Consider the following 23,185-nt stretch of genomic DNA (forward strand, 5'->3'; position numbering starts at 1 on the left):
AAAACCAACTCTTCTTCTTCTTTTATAGGGCACTCCACAAGGCTGTTGTCTACAACTAGGTGTCTGAACAACAGCTTGCCTTAAGGCTGATTTAGCCCTACAGAATTCAGCAAAAAGTGGAGGAGTTGGAAGGGGGACACAGGTACATCAGAAAGGTACTGATCACCAGTGCCAGCCCCCCTGATCCTGGGAGACCTCTGTCAGCAGATGAGGTTTGGACTAGCAGCGACTGGTAAGCGGATCCATGCAGAGCCCTGTGGCTTCCCAATATCAAATAGACTGAATCCACACACCAAACACTAGCATCCCTCCCTCTGGAAGCACCCCATATTCTACAGAAATAAGAGGAGGCACAAAGCCTACAAAAAATATAGGAAATGTATACCACATGTACTGTTTAATCAACATGTCCTCTTATTCTGACATCACATTACACATATGTACGTGCATATGGATAGCCCAGGCTGGCCCGATCTCATCAGATCTCAGACACAAAGCAGGGTCAGCCCTGGTTAGTACTTCTATGGGAGACCACCAACGAAGTCCAGGGTTGCTACGCAGAGGAAGGCAATGGCAAACCACCTCTGAATGTCTTTTGCCTTGAAAACCTTAGTGTTGACATAAGTCAGCTGCAACTTGATGGCACTTTCCACCATCACAATATGGATGAGCCGTTTCACACACAAGATTTTGTATAGCTCTCGCATCAACTGCTGTGGAACTGAGACACAAAACATCTCTTTAAAAATGTGCATTTGCATTACAATTGCCTCTGCACCATTAACAAGATAAGACATTCACAAAAATCACAAGAGAGGGGTTGCAAGCACACAACTTTGCCTTTACGTGTAAAAAGCATTCTGCGCACCTAAAATCCCAGACTAACAGAGACCACAGAAAAACTCACAGTATTTTCACAAACTAGGAATGTAGAAACAAAACATGGCTTTTTTTTCCTTCACACCTCAAGAAGGAGGGTTAAAATTTCATACAATGTAAACATCAGCTGGAGACTGAGGAAGTTTCAGCTAATTGGTACTTATGCCTCATTTTGCTTAAAGGTTATTCAGTATCCTCAAGAACTGCTTGACTCCTGCTGATTGAGCTCCAGTAAGGGGGGAAAAGGGGTACGATGTTTAGTATTTTTCCACTGCAAAAAATGAATATATATTCAAGGGGGGACTACTTTACAAATCACACCGTACTCTCTAGATTTCAAATCTATAGTGTTCTCTCTTTTCCCCCCCTCCCAAATGTAGGTCCCATATAGAGATTGTTCTTCAATCTTTTGGACATCTGTGTAGGGGCTGTTGTCACCAGGTTACTAAATACCCTAAAAGAGTTCTTAAAATGTCAATTACCTGCAATCAGAGAGGAAATAATTGAAGAACTGCAATAACTACCATCCCAGTATATGCCAGCAACATATTATATTCTGGTTTAAACAACAACATCCTTGCATTTTCCTTCAAAACTGATCAGTTTTATTGTTTGCAATTTCCACAGGGCAAAAAAGTTTACTTTAGCAAGCCCCCAAACTTGCATTTCAGACCAGACATTTTGTTCAATACCACTCCCATGTAGCTCTCAGATAACGGAAAAACTTCACATATGGCAATTCTAAAAGTTGCAAAGGAAATTCTATGTTTGTAGTCTAGAAGACTGGATAAAAATAAAACTTTTAAGAAACTAGACTTTATAAAGTGGGTTTAGATTAACCTGCCTTGGTACTCAAGCGAAACACTTGTGATTATAATAAATAACACACCTGTATACTGCAGAACCCTAGGAAGAAGGCGAAATTTGTGTGTGCAGTTTGCACACATTACTCCTCCACAGGGTTCCCATCTGTGGAGGCAAGACCACACACCATCACCATACTGTGCCAACACTTTATTTTATAATGGCTCCTATTCACTTCTATGGGGATGAATTCAACTATGTCCTCAATTATGACTGCTATGCTATCCACTACTTTGTCCCATAGAACTCAATGGGAGCCACTGGGAACTGAGTGAATCCCTATCTGTATAAATTAAAAAAAGGGAGTAACAGAAAGCCCAAGGCAAACAGATACCTTACTATAAAACAGACCACCACCTTGTGTCCAAGGAGGTAAAGCGGGATTGAAATGTTTAAATAGGTAATCAATCTATAGGTCCTGTAGATCAGCAAGGTCTCAAGACTTTCTCAGGGCAGGAGATGGGCAAGTCCTGGAAGGGTGATAGTCTTTTATTTGTTCATGTGTTTATATTCTGCCTTTCAACGGACAGTCTACAAGGCAGCTAACAAGCAGTAAATAAATGAATGGAATCTGACAGCAGCAACAAGATCACTTCTAACATAAAAATACGTGGGAGCAAGGGAACTCTGATGGAATCTGCACGCATAGTAGATGAGAGTGTGGGAGCAGAAGGAATCCAGGATCCTTGTCACACTGAACATCAATGTGCACACCCTCTATAGGAAAAAAGGACGCACTGCACCGGAAACCCAGCATGACCAGAAAACATGTCACTGAACTATCATTTATACAAGAGGTTTAAGCATCAGATCTGTCAAATCTCCTCTTCTGCAAAAGTAGACCCCGACTCATGAAGAATGTTAATGGCAGTGCCAGTTCCAGCATTTGGGGAGGAGGGGGGCTGAGCAGACAATTCCCAGAGACCCCTTTCTGCCCACCACCAGCCCCCCTTCATGCTTTCCTTTATACCTACCTGTCTGCATGCCCCCCACCTGACTGTGCATCCTTCCTCCTGCTCACAAGCCCTCCCACTACCTGCACCACATTCATGCCCTTTCCCCAAAAGCACTGGCTTGTGCATACAGCTGATAGAAAACTTTGCGTGGTGGCCTTGGCAGCAGCACTATCAGCAGAACAGAATCTTTCTGCCTTCTCCCCTTCCGCTGAAGCCTGCTGATCTCCACAAAATGCTGGGGGATGGGAAACTCTTAGAAACAATATATTACTAATTTATTTAAAATGTGTCTATTTCACCTTTCCATCCATTTCAGGGTTCCCAAGGCAGAGAATATTAAAACAAAACATGAAAACATTTCTGACATTAAAAAAGCATTTAAAAGACACACAAACACAATGTCTTTTAAATGCTTTTATAATGTCAGAAATGTTTTCTTGTTTTGTTTTAATGTTTTATGTTTTAAAGATACACACACATATATGACTTTTAAATGCATATTTAACTTGATAAATATTGTGTATACACACAATATTTATTTAATTCATTTATACCCTGCCTTTCTCCGCAATGGGGACCCAAGAGAGCTGACATCATTCTCCTCTCCTTCATTTTCCTCACAGCAACCCTGTGAGATAGGTTAGGCTGACAAAGTGCCATTGGCCCAAGGTCATCTAGAAAGCTTCCATGGCTTGAGTGGGGATTCGAACCTGGTTCTCCCAGCTACTAGTCTGGCCCTCTTAATCACTACACCGCACTGGCTCTCAAATAAACAATATAATATCAACACATATATCAAACACATAAACCGTGCATTCCCGTGATTCGGTGTACGGGAATGGCGGGGAGAAGGCGCAGGCGAGCCGCCTCCTAAAGCCGTTTGCCGAAAAACAAAAAAAATCCTTTTTGCAGCTTTTTTTGGTTAAATGGGGTTTTTAGCCCCATAGAGAATAGCGAGGCTGCGCCTGCTAAAAAGCAGGCGCAGCCTCGCTGTTCTTGGTGCCGGTGTAATGGGGTGAAAGGGGAGAGGAAGCTGCCTACCGGTGGCTCCTACCCCCAGCCCGCCCCAGGAACGCCCCCCCACACCGGCGTAGCTAGTCTCCGCCATGGTCTGCGCCATGGGGAAACTATGCCTGTGGAGGAGCGCCGCGCAGCTCCACGGCGCTCAGCCACCGACAGAACTGCCCTCGCCGCCAGTGTAAGTGTGTCGTGTGCCGCGATTAGACGCACTTACGCTGGCAGCGAGGTTACACCTCCTCCTAAGGGGATTCCCTCCCCCCTCATGAGTGCACAGAAAAACACACAGACAGGAACACCAAACAGAACCAAAAAAATCTTCACCCGGTGGCAGAAGACAATAATAGAGGGAGACAGACAAATCTCCCTGGGGAGGGAGTCCCAACGTGAGGTAAGTCTCCAGTGGGAAGGGGGAGATTCTCAATTTTGTCCGGGTCTGTCTCAATGGCCATATTGCATTCTCACAATCAAACCAGTGTTAATTTAAGAAATAAACATGCAGTTAGGGCTAAACCAGGAAATGTTTAATATCAACATGAAAAGGGAGGGAGAGAGGTGGAGCATGCAAGCCTCAAGACTTCCTGGAACCATTCTTAGACCAAATGTCACTGTCTGCATTCATCTGAATGCAGCCAATGCCTCAGTAGGCATCTGTTCTTGTGCCCTCTGACTTTTTGTTTTCCTTAAAACTCCATTAAAAGGTCATATTTTGTGATTTCGTCCTTTAATTGAATACGTTTTGTGCTGAAAAACACCCTTTAAAATCTTGCACGCAAGTACATTACAACATCCTCTTAAGAATATTAATGACTGATGGGAAAGATGGCAAGGTATGTTGACTTATTTCAATAGAGCTTTTATTACGCAAACGGAATAATGGCTTCTACAGCCAGTCCCATAAACCATAAACTGTACACCACATCTAAATTGTGCAGGTTATTAAATACAGTTTAAAACATTAGACACGACTTACTTACAAGTATATAAATTATTTTCAATTTTCTCCCATAAAACGTTAATTGTATAATTTTATCATCTCATGCCTCAGCTGAGATTCAAGGATAGCATGATGACCATTAGGGACAGGAACAGCTGGATTCTGCATTTCTTCAAATTTCAACAATTGCATAGTTTAATATCATACCATATTCTGCACTTAACAGAAATATTTACCCTTGAATTTATCTCCATTTTGGAAACATCCAGTGGTAATGATCCAAGCACTCACTATCACTGTTTCCAAATCGGGGGATGAAGAAAACAAGAAGGATGTGGGGATTTTGGCATCTACAAATATATATAACACAGAGAATTATAATTAAGTATTTCCAGGGGATGCATGCTACTAAATGGAAAATATAAAAATACAAGTGGGGACCCACAAGAAACTTGAGGGAGCAGGCCATCACATCCCATTCCTTTGCTTCCTCCCCTCTCCTCATACTTCTCTCATTCTCTCCATTTCTCCTTCCTTACTCTCTTCTCCATGCCTGTCACTTTCGCTCTTTTTCTGCCCCCTCACTGTCTCATTCTGCCCCTCCCATCACCGTCCCAGCCACCCACCTGCTTCCCCCATACATACAACAGCAGTGGTGGCAGCGGCTCTCCGGGAATTACAACTGAACTCCAGACAACAGAGATCTGTTCCCTTGGAGAAAACAGCTGCTTTGGAGGGTGGACTCTATGGCATTATACCGTGTTGAGGCCTCTTCCCTCTCCAAACCTTGCCCTCTTCAAGACTTCACCACAAAATCTCCATGAATTTCCCAAACCTTGGGCTGGCAACCCTAGCCAGGCCTGGCCCCAGTGAGTCCTCCCTCAAAGGCCAAAACAGGCCTGGAAAGGGCCCTGCCTTTTACTGGCAGAACTAAGACTGGAATCTATGACTGCCTAGCAACAGTCACTGAGGGACTCCAGCGCTTAAAGCTACAGGCGCTCCTATTATAATTTTTGGGCTTTTTAAAACTCCCCAGCATGCTTTTTGTTGGGGGGGGGGATTTCAGATTTTTCTGCAAACTTGCAGCCATTTTTAGGTTTGTAGAAAGATCTGTCTTGCACATTCGTGGTTCCAGACACCAAATTTAAGTATCCAAAGACTTCGCTATTAGAATACAAGATGTCTCAAGTGTAGCAATCAGTAGCTCATGGATAGGATCCAACTTGCAGAGAAACTGTAGCCACTTCACATGAGGTACTTCACTGTTGCAGTCATTTTTGCTATTTATAGTCCGCCTTACTCATTGAGACTCAAGGCAGATTATGAGCTTTCAATTAACACCCTGGCCATGCCCAAGTGTACACGTGCCACACTTTTGATGCTTGTACTAATAGACACTGTCAGCTTAATTAAAGCATACAATGGCACCCCAGGACAACATCTGGAGAAAAGCGCCCCCCAAGAACATAAAACCTAGCCTTCCCTCTTCTAGTACCTACACTAGCTTAGAACTAGTTAAGGCCTTATTTTCACTTCTCGCTTTCCTATCTCATAACATTTCTCACCAGGAAATAACATTTACTGGAGAAGAATGGGACGCCCCCAAGAAATCCCCCCCCATACATATACATTTTCAACTCATGGTGACCTCCCATACATTACTAGAACACTGCTGCACTCATAAATCCTATCCTTCTAAATGAAAGGCCAGCTCCATTTGGTCCAGGCAGCATTGAAGAGCTGAACAATACTGATTAGTTAAAAATGTATTTGTGCCTTCTTGCTAGTCAAAATAACATTTTGCATGCTGCAGTTGATGCTGGTATCTGAGAAGAAAAACTGAACAATCAGAATTCTTCTCAGAACTTGAGCAGGGCCAGGTTTTGCCCAGCAAATTTGTTATTGGCTGTGCAGATTTTTTTTAATGTTACTTTGGCAGCAGCTGCCACCACAGCACACCACGGTATTGTGTTACTGAAGTTAAGCTATGGCAATCATGTTGTGGCTGGCTCCACCTCCTATGCCAGCCATTCTGTTGCTGCGCCCACCATGCAGCGTCCGAATTTCAAATGCGGCCGCAGGCTCAAAATGGTCGGAGACCCCGGACATAGGAATCGAGGTATAAAAGCTTTCAGAAAACCCTGGAGAACGTACAGAAACTTCCTATGTAGTCCTCTGGATCCCAGCCAAAACATGTTTCTTCAGTGAAAGAGTTATTACTTTAAGGGAAGTTATAAGCTACATGATACATATTTGAAAATGGCCAAGCAATACTGAATTTTTCTTTTGAGTTAGCATCTGCAACTGAACTAAAGATCACAAAAATAAAAATCAGTGTAAGCCGGAACTGAACACAAAAGGCTCAATGTGAAACTGGTATAATTTCAAAAGAATTTCTTTAGCCTTAGGGACTCTGTCCAGACATAATGGTAAACTACGGTTTATTTCTGCTATGGTTCAATTGAAAACCAGATCAGAATTTGGTGGACAAATGCTAGTTTCATTGTCATGGTTCTTTCCCAGACCCTCTTGGATGTTCAGAGAAGACTGAGCCACTTTTGAGGCCCTTGGCCACAGTAAAAACTCAACATATAATATAAACCAAGTCACAAAACTTATCACACGGCAAAAAATTAATACATGCCTACATCTGAGGCCCCCTTTCAGCTTGAGGCCCAGGCCAAGCAAGGCCCTCCTACACATGAAGCCTGCTGGTTGACACTGGGCTAGTCACAATCTCTCAGCCCCATCTACCTCACAGGGTGTTGTGGGAAGGGAAAGAGTCTTCCTTAAGTGGTGGAGAAAGTCGGCATATAAAAACCAACTCTTCTCCTCCTGACTCCCCGTGCTTGGCCCTGCTCTTTCCCACACACACCCCTCCCACACAGATCCAGCTGGTATCCCAGCCTGCCCTGCAACACCAGGAAACAAGTCAGGGCGTCTACCATAGTCAACCCCAATTGTGATTAACAGCGTGAGTTCAAATCATGTTTTCACATCCTGGTTTGACAAATTTAGGCAACCAGTTAGCCTGACCAGCATTTGGACAATCACACTTATCATAGTTTGATTCTGTGTGAGATGTGAACCAACAGAGAGATCAATGCTGCTGAATGTCATTTGACAGCATCTCTTCTTCAAAATAAGCATTATTGTTGAATCAGTCCCAATCTGATATACTTTTAAAACAGTTACACACACACACACGCAAAAAAAACCCATAGCCTACCACACTGTTTAATCTAGCACCATACTTTAAAAATTTTAAGTTTAACTTTTAAGTTTTACAGGCTGCTGCTCCAAAACAAAAACAAACAATAGCAACGGCAGTTATAAATCCATCAACGTAAACAAAATCGGCGGCTTCACCTTAACTTCGCCACAAAAGAAAAGGCAGAAGTGTCAACTGTCACAGTAAATCACCCCGCAGGCAGCAAAACAGGCAACAGAGCAGAACAGTCCAATCGGAAGCGACCAAGAGCCACCACCGCAAGGAGAGACAGGATATCTGCAATTCTGGTGGGCTGGATTTGTAAGCAAAAGGGAAGTATCCTCCAGGAGCGGAGGGTGACACAAGAGGAAAACCATGGTATGTTAGCACATGCCTCTGGAAGGAAGAGAGAAAGTGGCACAGCATAAATGAATGCTGGGGACTGTATGGGGGAGGGGGGGAGAATCCAAGGAGACCGCAGCCCAGAGTAAGAAGCAGTGGCATGAAGCCCAGCACTCAGGATGCGACATGGTTGGAATGTAATTAAAGCAAAGGAGGAGAGGGGGAGGAAACAAGCAAAAGATCCATAAGAAATGGAGCCAACAGCAATGCTTATACAGAACCAGGGCCGGTGCTACCATTAGGCGAACTAGGCGGTCGCCTAGGGTGCAGACCTCATAGGGGTGCAGAACTGGCCTGAGGGGCACAGATTTAAACAGATTTAGGGCGAAAACGCATGGCCGCTTTATCCCCCTTTAATCCCTGTTTCAGCCAGGATTCAGCCAGGATCGAACACATGCGTTTCGCCTAATGTGCGTTCAATCCTGGCTAAAACAGGGATTAAAGGAGGATAAAGCGACCATGCGTTTTCGCCCTAAAGTTTCCTGAAAAAAATTCAACTGAAAATTTATATTTTCTACTTTAAGATAAGTACCACAGCAGTGCTATGGAATATAATTACTTATAACATCTTATAAAAAGTTTTGTGCTTCCCCCCCCCCAGACATCTGTTTTTGAAAACTGGTTAGCAATGGGGGGGGGGCACAAGTAGTTAGCCTTGCAAAAATGACTGGCACCGGCCCTGTCCAGAACACAACAACTATCCTCAGCCATGCCCTCTAGTCCCAGATACGTGGGCTCGAGTGCAGCCAATTAAGGCGAGGAAGTCAATTTGCACATGCTCAGGAACCCTCCAGTCTTTCACTAGTATAGTTAATGAATTATAGATTAATGTCTTTTTTTAATACATGGAGATAATAATAGTAATTTTAAACATTGTCAAAGCACTTCTCCGGCAGTCCAGAGGTGGTGGGAACACTGTTTGGGGGGGGGGGGGATGGAGCACTGTATTTTGCAATTTTATATTATATAATTGTAATTAGGATGGCTTTATAAGTGCTCTTTTTTGTATTTTTATATTTTGTATGTTTTTTTATTATTTATGTTTTGATTTAAGCATATAATTGTTTTCTCTTCTTCTTTTTCTTTATTATAAACAAATAATAAAAAATTATTTATTTATTTTTTAAAAAAGAGGAACCCTCCAGTCTTACAGTCACTGGTTCTCCAGGGGCAGAACTCCGGCCCTCGAAACCGGGGGGGGGGGTGGCGCTGGGCGCTCCTCACCTGCTCCACTCCCAGGAAGGCGTAGAAGTTTTGCGGGACCTCCTCCACCAGGTCGAAGAGCTCCAAGTCCCCGCTGTCCCAGGCGAGGGCGGACGGCGCCAGCAGCAGAAGCCAGAGCAGCGGCCACCTCCGCAGCCCGGGCACGAGCAGCGGGCACGCCATGGCTCCTGGCGAGCGGCTCAGCAGCAGCAGCAGCGCAGACCCGGCAGACGTGGCCGAAGCGGACGCGGTCCCCGCCACGCATGCGCCAGCCCTCGCGCCGGTTCCGCCCCGCCCCCGGAGAGCCCCGCCGCGAGGAGCGGGGCCCGCGGCTTGGCCAATCGCCGCTTCGCTCCCGACGCGCGTCACGACGCCTAGCAACTGCCAGAAGCTGAGGCCTGCGAAGGATCTCCAGCAGGCCGAGGGAAGGGGGGAGGCCCGGCTGCTCAATAGCCGCCTCCCGCGCATTCCAGGAGCTCGGGGGAAGCGAGGCCTCTGCGTTGCAAAATAACAACAATAATGCAACTCTTCCTACACACCTGACACTGAGAGACACTGTCCTTCAGTGTTACTCCTCTGAAGATGCCTGCCACAGCTGCTGGCGAAACGTCAGGAAAGAAAATACCAAGACCACGGTCACACAGCCTGGATAGCCTACAAGAACCAATAATGCAACAGTTTATTTTATTTTTTTATATATATTTTTAATTTAAAAATATGCAATTAAAAATAATAACCATGCTACAGTTTACACATCCCTCTGCTGCTGGGATGCCACCTTATGCCTTTCTTCCCACACACATACACAGTAAACACACACACAAATACCGGCTGCGTTTTCTTTCCTAGGAGCGTCATGTGTGTGTGTGTCTGTGCAAAGTGCCTTCAAGTCGCAGCTGACTTATGGCAACTCCTTTTTGGTGTTTTCATGGCAAGAGACTAACAGAGGTGGTTTGCCATTGCCTTCCTCGGCATGTGTGTGTGTAAAGTGCCATTAAGTCGCAGCCAACTTATGGCAACCCAGCAGAGTTTTCAAGGCAAGAGACTAACAGAGGTGGTTTGCCATTGCCTTCCTCAGCATGTGTGTGTGTAAAGTGCCGTCAAGTCACAGCCGACTTATGGCGACCCCTTTTGGGGTTTTCATGGCAAGAGACTAACCAGAGGTGGTTTGCCAGTGCCTTCCTCTGCACAGCAACCCTGGTATTCCTTGGTGGTCTCCCATCCAAATACTAAGCAGGGCCGACCCTGCTTAGCTTCTGAGATCTGATGAGATCAGGCTAGCTGGGCCATCCAGGTCAGGGCAGGAGTGTCGTAGTCCGTGCTAAAGAACAAGGCAGCCGTGTGACCTTCCTTCGGATCGGCTGTTGCCAAAATACTGTGACCCAATGGCCATTTATGCGCGGGAGGTTTTGCCTTGGATTTGCACATTTCCCCCACCTGAATTTTCAAAACTCTGCATGGGGGGCTCATTGTTGAGTTTTGAGAATTCGGATGGGGAAAATGTGCATCTAGAGAGCGGCAAATCAAAACCTCCCATGCATAAATGGCCGATGTGTTGTTGGAGGGTGGGGGGTGTTGCACCAAGAACACACGGAGATAAAGGCCCTCAAATGACCTTGGGCCCGAAGACTTGCTCCCTCTCTTATTTGTGTGTGTAAAGTGCCTTCAAGTCACAGCTGACTTATGGTGACCCCTTTTGGGGTTTTCATGGCAAAAGACTAACAGAGGTGGTTTGCCAGTGCCTTCCTCTGCACAGCAACCCTGGTATTCCTTGGTGGTCTCCCATCCAAATACTAACCAGGGCTGACCCTGCTTAGCTTCTGAGATCTGACAAGATCAGGCTAGCCTGGGCCATCCAGGTCAGGGCTACCTCTTATTCAGTGAGGGCTGAATAATGGGCTAAAGCCCGAGTATGCCATTCTAGGTTTGGAGAGAAGGGGCAGATTCAAACATAACACATTAACACAACATTCAAGATCCTACGGTCTTTCTGAGAACTGCAGCCAGTACCAGTGAAAAAACAGTAGGAGTTTTTATCAAGAGTGACAGCAGTGAGAAACCAACTCAGTTCCCAAACAGTCATTCTAGTCTTTCAGCCCATAACTTGGTCAAGGGTGAAGAGAATAACAGTGCATTCCTAAGGAGAGTTACTCCAGTCCAAGTCCATTGAAAGGAATGGGCTTAGACTGGAGTAACTCCCCTTAGGAATGCACTGTACGTTAAGGCTGTACCTTGCTTGCACTAGCTGACAGTGGTGAAGGTCTTTGAGTTATAACTAGGGTTGCCAACCTCCATGTAGGCCCTGGAGATCTCCTGGAATTACAGCTTATATCTGGACAACAGGGATCAGTACCACTGGAGAAAATGAATGCTTTGGAGAGTGGGCTCTATGGCATGATGGTCCCTCTGCTCCCCAAACCCTGTCCTCCTCAGGCCCTACTTTCAAATCTCCAGGTATTTCCAAGACAACAGCTGGTAACCCAACATGGCAGCACTATATTTTTAGAGAGTAGCATTAGAATCCAGTTTTATTTTCAGTCCTTTTCCTAATAATTCCAACTGTATATCTGCTTTTTTATCTACTGCGGTTCCTGAGTTGATACTTCTTCTGAACTTTCCACTGTGACCCCAAGATCTCCTTCACAGAAAATTTGAAACTCATCCAGTGTTTGAACTTCTCACATAGAGTTGCATGCCCACTCCAGGTTAGGAAATTCCTCATTGGAGAACTTTAAAAAAACTATATTATGAGTTCTAGGACCTTACTTATTTACTTATTATATCTTGGCCATTTTGGAGGGCATCTTGGCCATCTTCTGGGCATGGAGTTGGGGTCACTGTGTGTGTGTGTGGGGAGAAAGTAGTTGTGAAATTCCTGCATTGGGCAGGGGGTTGGATTAGATGACCCTGGTGGTCCCTTCCAACTCTATGATCCTATGATTCTATGATATCCCACCTTGCCTTTGGCAAGTTCAAAGTGGCTAACAAAATTATTGTTTCACAAAATAGTTACAACAGTTCTGTTACAAAAGACAATCTGATATTAGCAAAAAAGTATTTTTTTAGTCAATTAAATGTATGCCTACCAGTGTGGCAGGTTTGAATGGAAGCTTGCTGGGCCAGTCAGACTCTCTCAGCCTTACCTACCTCCAAAGGTTGTTGTGAGGATAAAATGAAGATGAGAACAATGTAAGCCGCTTCTGGGCCCCACTGGGTAAATAAACATTAGCACCCAAGGAAACTTTCAAAGTTTTATAAAGCAGTTTAAAGAGATGGGGAAGTGGAATTGTTACAAATTCAACAAAATCAAAGACAAAACAAATACAAGGAAATTAAGGCTGTGGCAAACCCAAACTGCTATTCTTCTTCAAAGCACTGCTGGGGGGCTAGGAACATCAGAACTGATAGAAATCTGCATCCCAGTATTTCATTTGTCCTTCTGGGAATATAAAGGTGTGGCGGAGTTTCCTGGGAGCAGGGGGAATCCTAACACACCCTAATTTAGGGTTGTCAGCTCTGGGTTGGGAAATACCTGGAGATTTTTGGGGCAGAGCCTGGGGAGAGTGGGGCTTGGGAAGGGGAGGGATTTCAATGTCATAGAGTCCAATTGCCAAAGTGGCCATTTTCTCCAGGTGAACTGATCTCTGTTGGCTGGAGATCAGTTGTAATAGCGGGAGATCTCCAGCTACTACCTGGAGGTTGGCAACCCTACCCTAATTAGATATTAAATACTAGGGACATGCTAAATGAATTATAGAAAAATGAATGACCTCTAAATGCAATAGTCACATCTGAAATGATCATTGAGAGGGATGAAAATGAATGGCAATACACAAATCATAATTTAACACTCGAAACTTTCAGGGAAATGATGAAGTTGTGATGGTGCATGAAATGACAGAAACTTGAGCTCACAGATGCTCTCTCAAGGCCAAAGTAAACACGATAAGGCAGATGAGAGTAACATTTTCCAGACAGCTTCTTTTTTTTTTAAGCTGGAAAACTGCCTCAACAGGCTGTACATTTGAATGGAGCAAAGGAAGAGATCCTTAACCTTTTCCCTTTTGGCAGCTTTTTCTAATCAAGATCAGTATTAACACGGGAAAAGATAGCCGGTGTCGTGTAGTCGCTGCAGTAAGACCTGGATTTAAATTGCCACAAACCTCACTGGGTAACCTTGGCCAGTCATTCTCTGTCAGACTAGTACCTCACGGAGAGCATAAAAAAGAGAAGAGAAGATCAATGCATGCCTCCTTGAGCTCCTTAGAAGTAAAGTGGGGTTACAGTGTTATAAATATGTAGATGTTCTGACCTGGATGGCCCAGGCTAACCTGATCTCATCAGATCTCTGAAACTAAGTAGGGTCAGCCCTGGTTAGTTCTTGGATGGGAGACCACTAAGAAAATCCAGGGTTGCTCCATCGAGGCAGGCAATAGCAAACCACCTCTGTTTGCCTCTTGCCATTGAAATATTATGGGGTTGCCTTAAGTCAAGCTGCGACCTGACAGCATTTTCCACTACCAGATACATAGATACAGGCTGTTTCTCCATGAACATATGCAGTCTCCCGATGCTGCATTTCATTGAAAAGAACCCTGTTGGGTAGGATTGCCAGGTCCCTCTTTGCCACCGGCGGGAGGTTTTTGGGGTGGAGCCTGAGGAGGGTGGGGTTTGGGGAGGGGAGGGACTTCAATGCCATAGAGTCCAATTGCCAAAGCAGCCATTTTCTCCAGGGGAACCTGATCTCTATCGGCTGGAGATCATTTGTAATTGCAGGAGATGAAAACTGAAGCTTTCACCAAAATTAAAAAGCGCATTAAAGGGCTCGATTATAACAGCACTACTTTTTGTGCTCGCCGCGTTTGTTCATCCCAGTTCTTTGGAATACCGCCACCACGTGGTTTGCCTGCTTATACATGTTATTTGACAACTCCTCGTCTTTCTAGAGCCTTCTGTTTAGCTAGATTGAATGCTAACCCCTCTATGGTTATGCAGGGCAGAAATTTGAATATACCATATCCAGACAGGACCTGTCCTTGCTCTTCTGGCTCTATCGATCCAATAGCTCATGCCCTTTTGGAATGCCACTTTTACGAGGAACTTCGATCACATTATACCCCCCCTTTTAACATACAAATCTAATGCCTCTGTGTCTGACATAATGCCTTTTCTACTAAGCGATCGGGATCCCAAGGCTACATTGTCAGTGGTAAGGTTTGTTTCAGTCCTTATATCCCTCAAGCACTAGATATATGCTGTTCAAGATCAATGGATCAAGGAGTTTCTAAGGGATAAAAGGAAAGGAATTGCGGGAGATCTCCAGCTAGTACCTGGAGGTTAGCAGCCCTCCTGTTGCGAGACTGCTGCACATGTCTGTCATGTACAGTGCAATCCTAAACAGAGTTTATCCCTTGACTTCAGTGGATTTAGAAGGGTGTAACTTTTCTTAGGAGTGCACTGGTAATGGCTACTTTGGCTGCAAGACTACTTCCTATTTTGGCTTTTGCACAGGAACAGCACATCTTTTAAACCTCACTATAAAATAAATATAAAATTTCTAAAAGAGTCCTGTGGATAATCCCAGATGGGCCGTATACTGTAACTTTCTAAAGCCATTTTTGTTCTATTACTGTAATAGGATATTCCCATTATAAAATGTTATAGAAAAAAGATATTAAATATGATATTTCATACTAGCAATGAGTACTCACTGCTGTTCGTTTAACTGAATGTGTCCTCACACTTAATAGGAATGTCAGAAGATCTGTCAACCTATGGAACACTGAAAAGATGTGTTTTTATGTATAGGTGTTTGTGTGTATTACATATGTTTGTTTGATTCATGATGAACCACTGAATTTTGAAGAACATTCTCAGTTATGTTCTGAGGCTCATCCATGCTCTAGCCACATCTGTTAGGTCATAATTAGTCTAAGACATTGCTGGCTTCAATACAACCAACAACTTTGTCTTGTGAGAGTACCGTGCAGTTCAACAGTGAAACAATGGCAGGCAAGCTGTCTCAGGAAAGCTTGTCGAGGATCCACCATGACTGAACCTCTCTACAACATAATTTGAAAGATGCTGGTCTAGAGCATAGTCCACAGACTCAGAAGTATTTCAGAGTAAATGCTATGGCCTGAATGATAAAACACAATTAAGATGATACTTGAGCCCATCATTTTGGCATTGACAGGCTTTGATTGCTATGTTATTTTTATTTTCTCTAAAGAGCAGGTAAAACACATTTGCAACTAAGACAAATGAGTGCCCAGGAATAACCCAGTTGTCTTCTAACAAAATGGCCACTAGGATTCCTTCATACTGTATTACCATCACCAAAGACTGTTGCTTATATTCATTTTCACATATTTTCAGCTTTTTTATGCCAGTCACCAGGTTTTACATTTCACAAATGTTTTCATGTAGACTTTGCAGATATTTGCAGTATTTTTCAAATCCATCTGACCACAAGGGGGCAAGGAGAAATTTCTCCTGACAAATAATACTTATATCTCAGCATAGTAGAGTTATTCTCTTTAAGTAACTATTTTACTTATTTCTCACCAGTAAATTAGCCTCTCATCAAAGGTATCAGAAGAACTTTACTTATGGTGAAAGGGATTCTACTAGGATAAGTTATGTTAAGGATCAGAAAATTAAACTTTGGTTCTCAAGCCATTTACTCTAGAGTTATCCTAATGAAGCTAAAAGAGTGTTATTTCAGAAGGGTTCTATGCCCTAAAAGGCAATCAAGAAAACCATACATAAAAGTAAACAGAAAGCTTTTAGTACATTAAAAAAAACCCAGAAAGTTTTTATTCTAGCACAAGCTTTTGTGGACTAGAGTTAGGGTTGCCAGGTTCCTCTTCGCCACTGGCGGGAGGTTTTTGGGGCGAAGCCTGAGGGGGGCAGGATTTGGGGAGGGGAGGGACTTCAATGCCATAGAGTCCAATGGCCAAAGCGGCCATTTTCTCCAGGTGAACTGATCTCTATCGGCTGGAGATCAGTTGTAATAGCAGGAGATCTCTAGCTATTACCTGGGGGTTGGCAGCCCTGACTAGAGCCTACTTCATCAAATGGATTTGGTGGGTTCTTGCTCTGTGTTTGGGTATAGTTGTAGGCAGCCATGAAAAATTCTTGCATTGCCAATCATTTCCGGCCAACGTTGCAGGAACTTTCCCCCGCCACCTCCTTCCCACAAGCCAAAGCCAGGCAAAAGCCAGGCTATAAATAATATCACCACATATTGTTAACATTTACACTTGTCACCAAGCACGTGTTTGTTGCCAGTGGATGTTGCACTATGACGAACATATGGTGTGACAGAAGGATCAATGGCTGAGTGTCAAGGATTGAGTGAAAGAATTTGGTTTCAGTATCATGTCTGTAACAGACCTTTTAGATTCAAATTAGGTTACCCTCTTGTGAGGTACAGGGTCAATATCCAAATCCAGACCAGCTAGTCAAATAATTTGTCTTTCATGTTTGATTCTTCTAAAAATTTGGGAGCATTTGTGACTATTACAATGCTATGAATACATACCCTTTTTTATATCAATAATCTAAAGCTACAGACTCCGAATGCTAAATACTAATTTTAGATTCTACCTCTATACCCGCAAGAAAGCAAAAGAACTTGAAACACATGAGTATTTATCATATAGTGGTTGCCATTTCAACTTAAAATCGTCTACTGGATTCTTTTTCATCACGTGTGTTAGTTTTGACATCAAAGCAAGCTCAAATAATTTGTTAACCCATTCGGCCATGTCTGGAGACGTAGAGGTTTTCCAATAAGTTCCATATAAGATTGTGGCAGCAGTAATTGCATATTGAAAAAGTTATCTGAGTATTGTGTTGACTTGGGAGGGTATTATGCAAAGCAGCCGTTTTGTGGAAGTGCCTCTCACCTTCTTTCAAAATTCCCAAAATGACATAGGTTCAACAAGGTTGGTAATGGCTGCCTTAGATCATTGCAAGCTATTTTCCCATGAGTTTTATCTCTCAAGAAAGCAGGAAATTAAGGGTGGGAGTTGAATCTTCTACAATTTCTCTTTTCCCCCATTCAAAACTACTTATAAACAGTATGGAGACTAGAAGCGAGAAACAGTGCCATGGCTGGACTAGAGAGAAGGCTAACCCAGCTGGTCACCAAAACTAATTGACAACCAGCTGATCAGAAGAAGAAGAAGAGTTTGATTTTATATGCCGACTTTCTCTACCACTTAAGGGAGACTCAAACCGGCTTACAATCACCTTCCCTTTCCCTCCCCTCAACAGACACCCTGTATGGTGGGTGGGGCTGAGAGAGCTGTCACTAGCCCAAGGTCACCCAGGTGGCTTCGTGTGTAGGAGTGGGGAAACCAACCCAATTCACCAGATTAGCCTCCGCCGCTCATGTGGAGGAGTGGGGAATCAAACCCAGTTCAAACCGGTTCTCCAGATCAGAATCCTCCACTCCAAACCACCGCTCTTAACCACTAGACCACACTGGCTGAATAGGTGAATGAAACAATTGTGTCTAATGGTGGTTCAGTTGCAAAAAGGCTGTAAAACTGGATCTATGGAAACGACTACATTGGGAAAATCTGGTCTCTGAGGAACTTTTTGTCACTCAGAATGGTAATGGCGTCTATAATCTGCTCCTTACTTTCCACTCCATCTTCTTTTGAGCTCTTCTGCTTTTCGTGATGCTCAGGCTCCATGTTGTTTCCTGATAATGTTCATCAAATGCATTAGAGAAGAGGCTTTCCTGTGTCCCCCTCCCCTAACTCCTAAGGGGCTACTCAGTCTGTCTGACTCCTCAGTTGGTCCTGTGCTATATTTTACATGAATGCTTCAAATTAACTTCTGCAACAAGATAATCTAAATGGACTCATTTTTCTTCTTTCATACAATGAAGTCTTCAGTGCACTGATTAGACCTAATTTGTATCGTAATGCTGTCTTAATGGCAGCCAAATTTTGGAGACAGCAATGCTCACACATGTTTGTTTTCCTATCCTTTAGAAAATAAATATTTGCTTCAGCTGAAGACTGATGGTATATATCCTCTTTCCACCTAAAACTAGACTTTCAATGGTGCAGAGATTATTCCCATTGCTGGCCCATGACCTGTATGTCAAAATTGTCTGTGGCCTCATCTAGAACCATTCAATTGTATCAACTTCTCTAAGTATATTGATGGGTTCTGTTCTACAGGAACTTACAGTACCTTACAAGGAACCAGCAAATTAATCTCCCTGCAGAGGGAATTCCTCAGTTTGGGTACCATGACTGAGATGGCCCTTTCTCAGGTTGCCAAGTGTCTAGCCAGATGGCAGAAGACACCCAAACCAGTGCCCACAAAGAGGATAGTCAGGTGGGTTCATATGGGAGTAGGAGGTTCTTAAGGTATGCTGGTCCCATATATGTCTTTGAAGGTGAGTACACTAGTACCCTGAATTGGTTCTGGAAACAAATTGAGAGCCAGTGTATATGGAATAGAGCTGGATTGACAGAACAAGACCCATTCCTGTCAGCATTCTTGCTGCAGCATTCTGTACCAATTGTCATTCCTGGACATTCTTCAAGGGCAGCTCCAAGTACAGCACATTGTACCACCCCTTTCAAGGTAGGGGAGACCACCCCTCTTTCCGTTTCCCAGTCAACCAGCTCCGTCCCAGCAGATTTTAAGCAGGCAGGAGGGGCAGGGATCCTACAAGCAGGTGGTAGGTTTCACGTCTTTAGCCCAAATAACCTGAAAAGTACCCCATACAGCTGGAAAAGCTGGTACCCTGGTACCATCTGACACTATCACTGCTAATATACAGTCCAAAACGGTACCAGTGTGAGAGATTTTATCCACGAAGCACTGGGCAAACTGGTCACAGCGAGCCACTGAGCAGTCTACCTCCTCCCACATGCCAGATCCCAATGGGCCGCTGACCACCCGGAAGAGTTCCACAGGCCTACACTGTGTGGATGCAATGGTGGCAGTGAAGAATTATGTGTTCACCACCGCTTTAAAATGAGCTCTAGCCCATGTTTTGTTGGATTAGTTGACTTTTCCTCTACGATCACTCTAGCCCTCTCCCTTGTCTTTTCATAGCTCTCAACCCCTCAGTAAACCAAAGGGTACTTAGGAATAATCATTTCAGCCACCCAGGTCATTTAATTAATCCAGAAGTTAACCAGGGCATCCGTGTGTGTGTGTGTGTGTGTGTGTGTGTGTAAAGTGCCGTCAAGTCGCAGCCGACTTATGGCGACCCCTTTGTGGGGTTTTCATGGCAAGAGACTAACAGAGGTGGTTTGCAAGTGCCTTCCTCTGCACAGCAACCCTGGACTTCCTTGGTGGTCTCTTAGCTTCTGAGATCTGACGAGATCAGGCTAGCCTGGGCCATCCAGGGCAGGGCATCCATAGGCAGATAATAATTTATCCTCCCCACCCCCCAGGATGCTTGGGGATTACTAAACTGTCAAATGAGATATCAAAGAAGGCCTAATTTTAGACTTTTTGTACATTGCAGCAGGAGACATTGCTAGAGACAGATAGTTTGATTTAGCAAAACTGACATTTTCTGCTCTCTTAAGATGGTCATCTTAAATATACATATTTGGATCACTGCATTTGTGAGGAAAGCATGTGGCATTTGTGAGAAGAGATGCTCCAGTGTTTAATTAACTTTGTGGAAGATTCAAAACAAAAGTTAAACTGGTGTAATCATATAACAAAGTATGTTCTCTTGTTCCAGCCAGCTTGTCTTTTAGACTTAGTTCCTCCTGCATCCTCTGCATTATAACAGCAACCGCTGCCTCCTGAAAGCAGTGTGCATATTGCTAAATCACAGTACTGCAACACTGTATTAAGGGTACTTGAAGTCAATAGTGCCGCCAAGAAGCATTCTCCTGTAAAGCACACTGCTGAAAAATGCCATAGGGCAAATAATCAACAGGACGTTTTTCTGAGTCAGTGGTTCCCAAAGTTGGGCAGTACCACCCCCTGGGGGGCGGTGGGATTACCTAGGGGGACACTAAGAGGCAAGGGGGCAGCAGGGGGGCGCTAGAGGTGGGGCCCTTCAACTGTGTTGTTCACTAATTTACAATAGATCAAGCTATGTGATAGCATACGGGCCTGCCTAAATCTCCAGGACTGGACCTGGCAACCCGGTATGCAAGCGCACTGACTGCTTTCCAGCTGCGCGCCTGCCCCAAACGCTACTGGGCAGTCGCGGCGCGGCTCTTTTGAAACTGACACAGCCGCTCTCGCCAGCCCGGGCAACCAGTCACTAGGAACCAGATGCAAAGGGCTGTCTCTTGTGAGCCTGAGAGGAGCCATGTTCCTGTAAAACCTCTGTTCTAGCAGCAGCCATTTCGCAGAGAGCTGACAGCCACGTACTCAATGCGAGCTGCTCCCCCTCCCAACTTCCTCCGTTGCTCAATGGGTCGTTAGCAGTAATCCTGATATCCAGATGAGTCATCTCTCCTGTCCAGCTGCAGAGACCCCAGGACATTTGCACAGATCGCACCTATTGTTCCTGAATGTAAATCACATCAGCAGAGAGATTCCTGACCATCTTGGGTTGCGAAAGCCATTGGAATTATAATAGATTTCCAAATTCTCACTACCCTGTCCCGGTAGACACAGCTTAATCCTTCTGTCACCTTTTGTCACCTGGGAACCTGGGAGGGGTAAAATCCATCTTCCCGCCCCCAGAAAATAGTATAACTGGGATGCCCCTGGCCCATTCAAGACACCTTAGGTCTTTCCTGGCACCTTTGCCGTTACTCTGTTGGTTTGGTTTTGCGCAGCCTTACCACGCTCCCTCCCACCTTGCTGGTCAAGTCTACGGGAACCCCTACCCCCATCTCGGTCTTCCTTTTCAATCTGTTATTAGTCTACGTGAAATTTGGACAACACCTCGTCTAGATAAGGTAAATATTTGGTCAATGATCCTGCCACATTGGCAAATGTCTCTGAACTCCTCTTTTTAATTTACTAGTCTCTTGTATGTCTGTACTGCACCATTTGAATGCGTGAATACATAAACACTGTTTAATTTGGAACTCCTACTCTCTGTCTTTATTCAAACGTCTCATTAAACGGATTCTGGTATAGTTGAGTGCGAGATCGCTATAAAAATACATAGTTACCGATTGCTCAGCTAATTTCCCCATATAAAGGAGCAATTCGGCTAACATATGGTACCATGCTGGCAAATTTGGTGGAAACTATCAGAATTTTTTTCCAGACTTTGGAGAGCTGGTACCACTGGGCCAAGTTCATCAGTTTTGTTGAATAAATTTTGACTAAAAAGTTTTAATTTGATTTTGAATAGATGTGCAATTAATTGTTACTGTTTTGAAATGTTATTGTTATTATCTTCTTTAGTGAGTCATGCAAACCCCTGTTTTGAATAATGCTTTTTATAGGATAGGGTAGGGGGCGCTGGGGTTTAGTTTGTGGAACCAAGGGGGCTGTGGCCTGAAAAGTTTGGGAACCACACTTCGAAGTGAACATGGATAAGATCAGGCCGCTAGTTCTCGTAGTGTCTCCTGTTCTTGCTGAAGTCGGAGGTTCTTGATTCACCCATAAACAGAGGGAACTTGCTACACTGCACGATCCCCAAGCTGCAGATTGAAGCAGACCCCAAGTTCATGAGAGGTCACCCTCTAAATTCCTGAACTGGTTTATTTAGTAGTGGGACGGTGCCCGAGTCTCTCCTGCCATGCCCTGGCAACATTTCAACACCATAAAGAACTCTTCAAAGTGAGCATTGAAACTCAGCGTTTCAGAAATACTGTCCAAGGAGCAGAATTTTGTTTCCTTCTCTCCTTCAGGCCAAACTCAAATTGAGGCCTGTTTGGCTGTGACATAAACAGTGGCTGCGCGCCAATGGAAAGCAGCATGCACTCAAGATGCAATGCGAGCTGTGTTCCTGGGGGACTGGACAAGACTTGAGTAACAGCTGTCTCCTTTTAATTGCTTACTATTTCCAGAGTTTTTATAACAACCCCAGATACTTTCAGTTTCTATCCAAGGCGCCAATAAATAATGTAAATCCTTCCCCCCCCCCTTCCCCAAAATACCGTGAGAGTGTTTTTAAATGCTGTCGTTGTTTTTTAAATCACGGGGCGTGTCAGCAGAATGAAAGCACCTTTCACTCCCCCTGCTGTTTGTGCGCCTTCTTTCTCTTCCCTGTGTCTGCCCTTCCCCCATTTTTCTTCGATGCCAAAAACCAACTGCTGTAAACAGTGAAATGCTGGACTCCGCTGCACTCCAAATAAAGTTACCCGGGTACTGGCGGCCCCTCCTTTCTCCATGTCAGCAAAATGGATTCTCTCCAGTGTTTTAACTGTAAAATCAGAGGGGCCAAGACTAACAGAGCAATCCTGGCCCTCCCAAGCCTTTTGACTTCAATGCACTTAAAGAGGGTTATAATTCTGTTTAGGGCTGCACTTTAAAAGCCATGCCCAGCCACTGTCCCTATTTGCCTATGACAGCCCCTACTTTCTGTCCCATGTTCCTGATAAAATCACTGCCCCTGTTTTTGCATTTGTGGGTATGTCTTGTTAAATTATGAGTTGTTGCCATTTTTTGGTCCCCACCCTACTGCAGGTTCATAGAAGTTAAATCTCTACATTGGGTGGCTGTGTCAAATGAGTCTTTTCTCTAGTGTACATGCATACACATGAACATGAAAGCACCATGAAATGCTCGGCCTGCCATTTCCCA

The 23,185-nt window shown here is 44.3% G+C and overlaps 1 protein-coding gene across 1 annotated transcript in view; it reads right to left on the minus strand.

The window, feature by feature from the left end:
* The window catches only part of DNAJC1 (DnaJ heat shock protein family (Hsp40) member C1), a 105,833-nt gene extending 96,181 nt beyond the window's left edge, over window positions 1–9,652 (minus strand). The window contains exon 1 of the mRNA XM_056857351.1: window positions 9,491–9,652. Coding sequence (XP_056713329.1) covers window positions 9,491–9,652 — 162 coding nt within the window. The remainder of the gene's footprint in view (window positions 1–9,490) is intronic.
* Between the last annotated feature and the right edge of the window lie 13,533 nt (window positions 9,653–23,185).

Source organism: Euleptes europaea, chromosome 11 (assembly GCF_029931775.1).
Source record: "Euleptes europaea isolate rEulEur1 chromosome 11, rEulEur1.hap1, whole genome shotgun sequence".
NCBI classification, from domain to species: Eukaryota; Metazoa; Chordata; class Lepidosauria; order Squamata; family Sphaerodactylidae; genus Euleptes; species Euleptes europaea.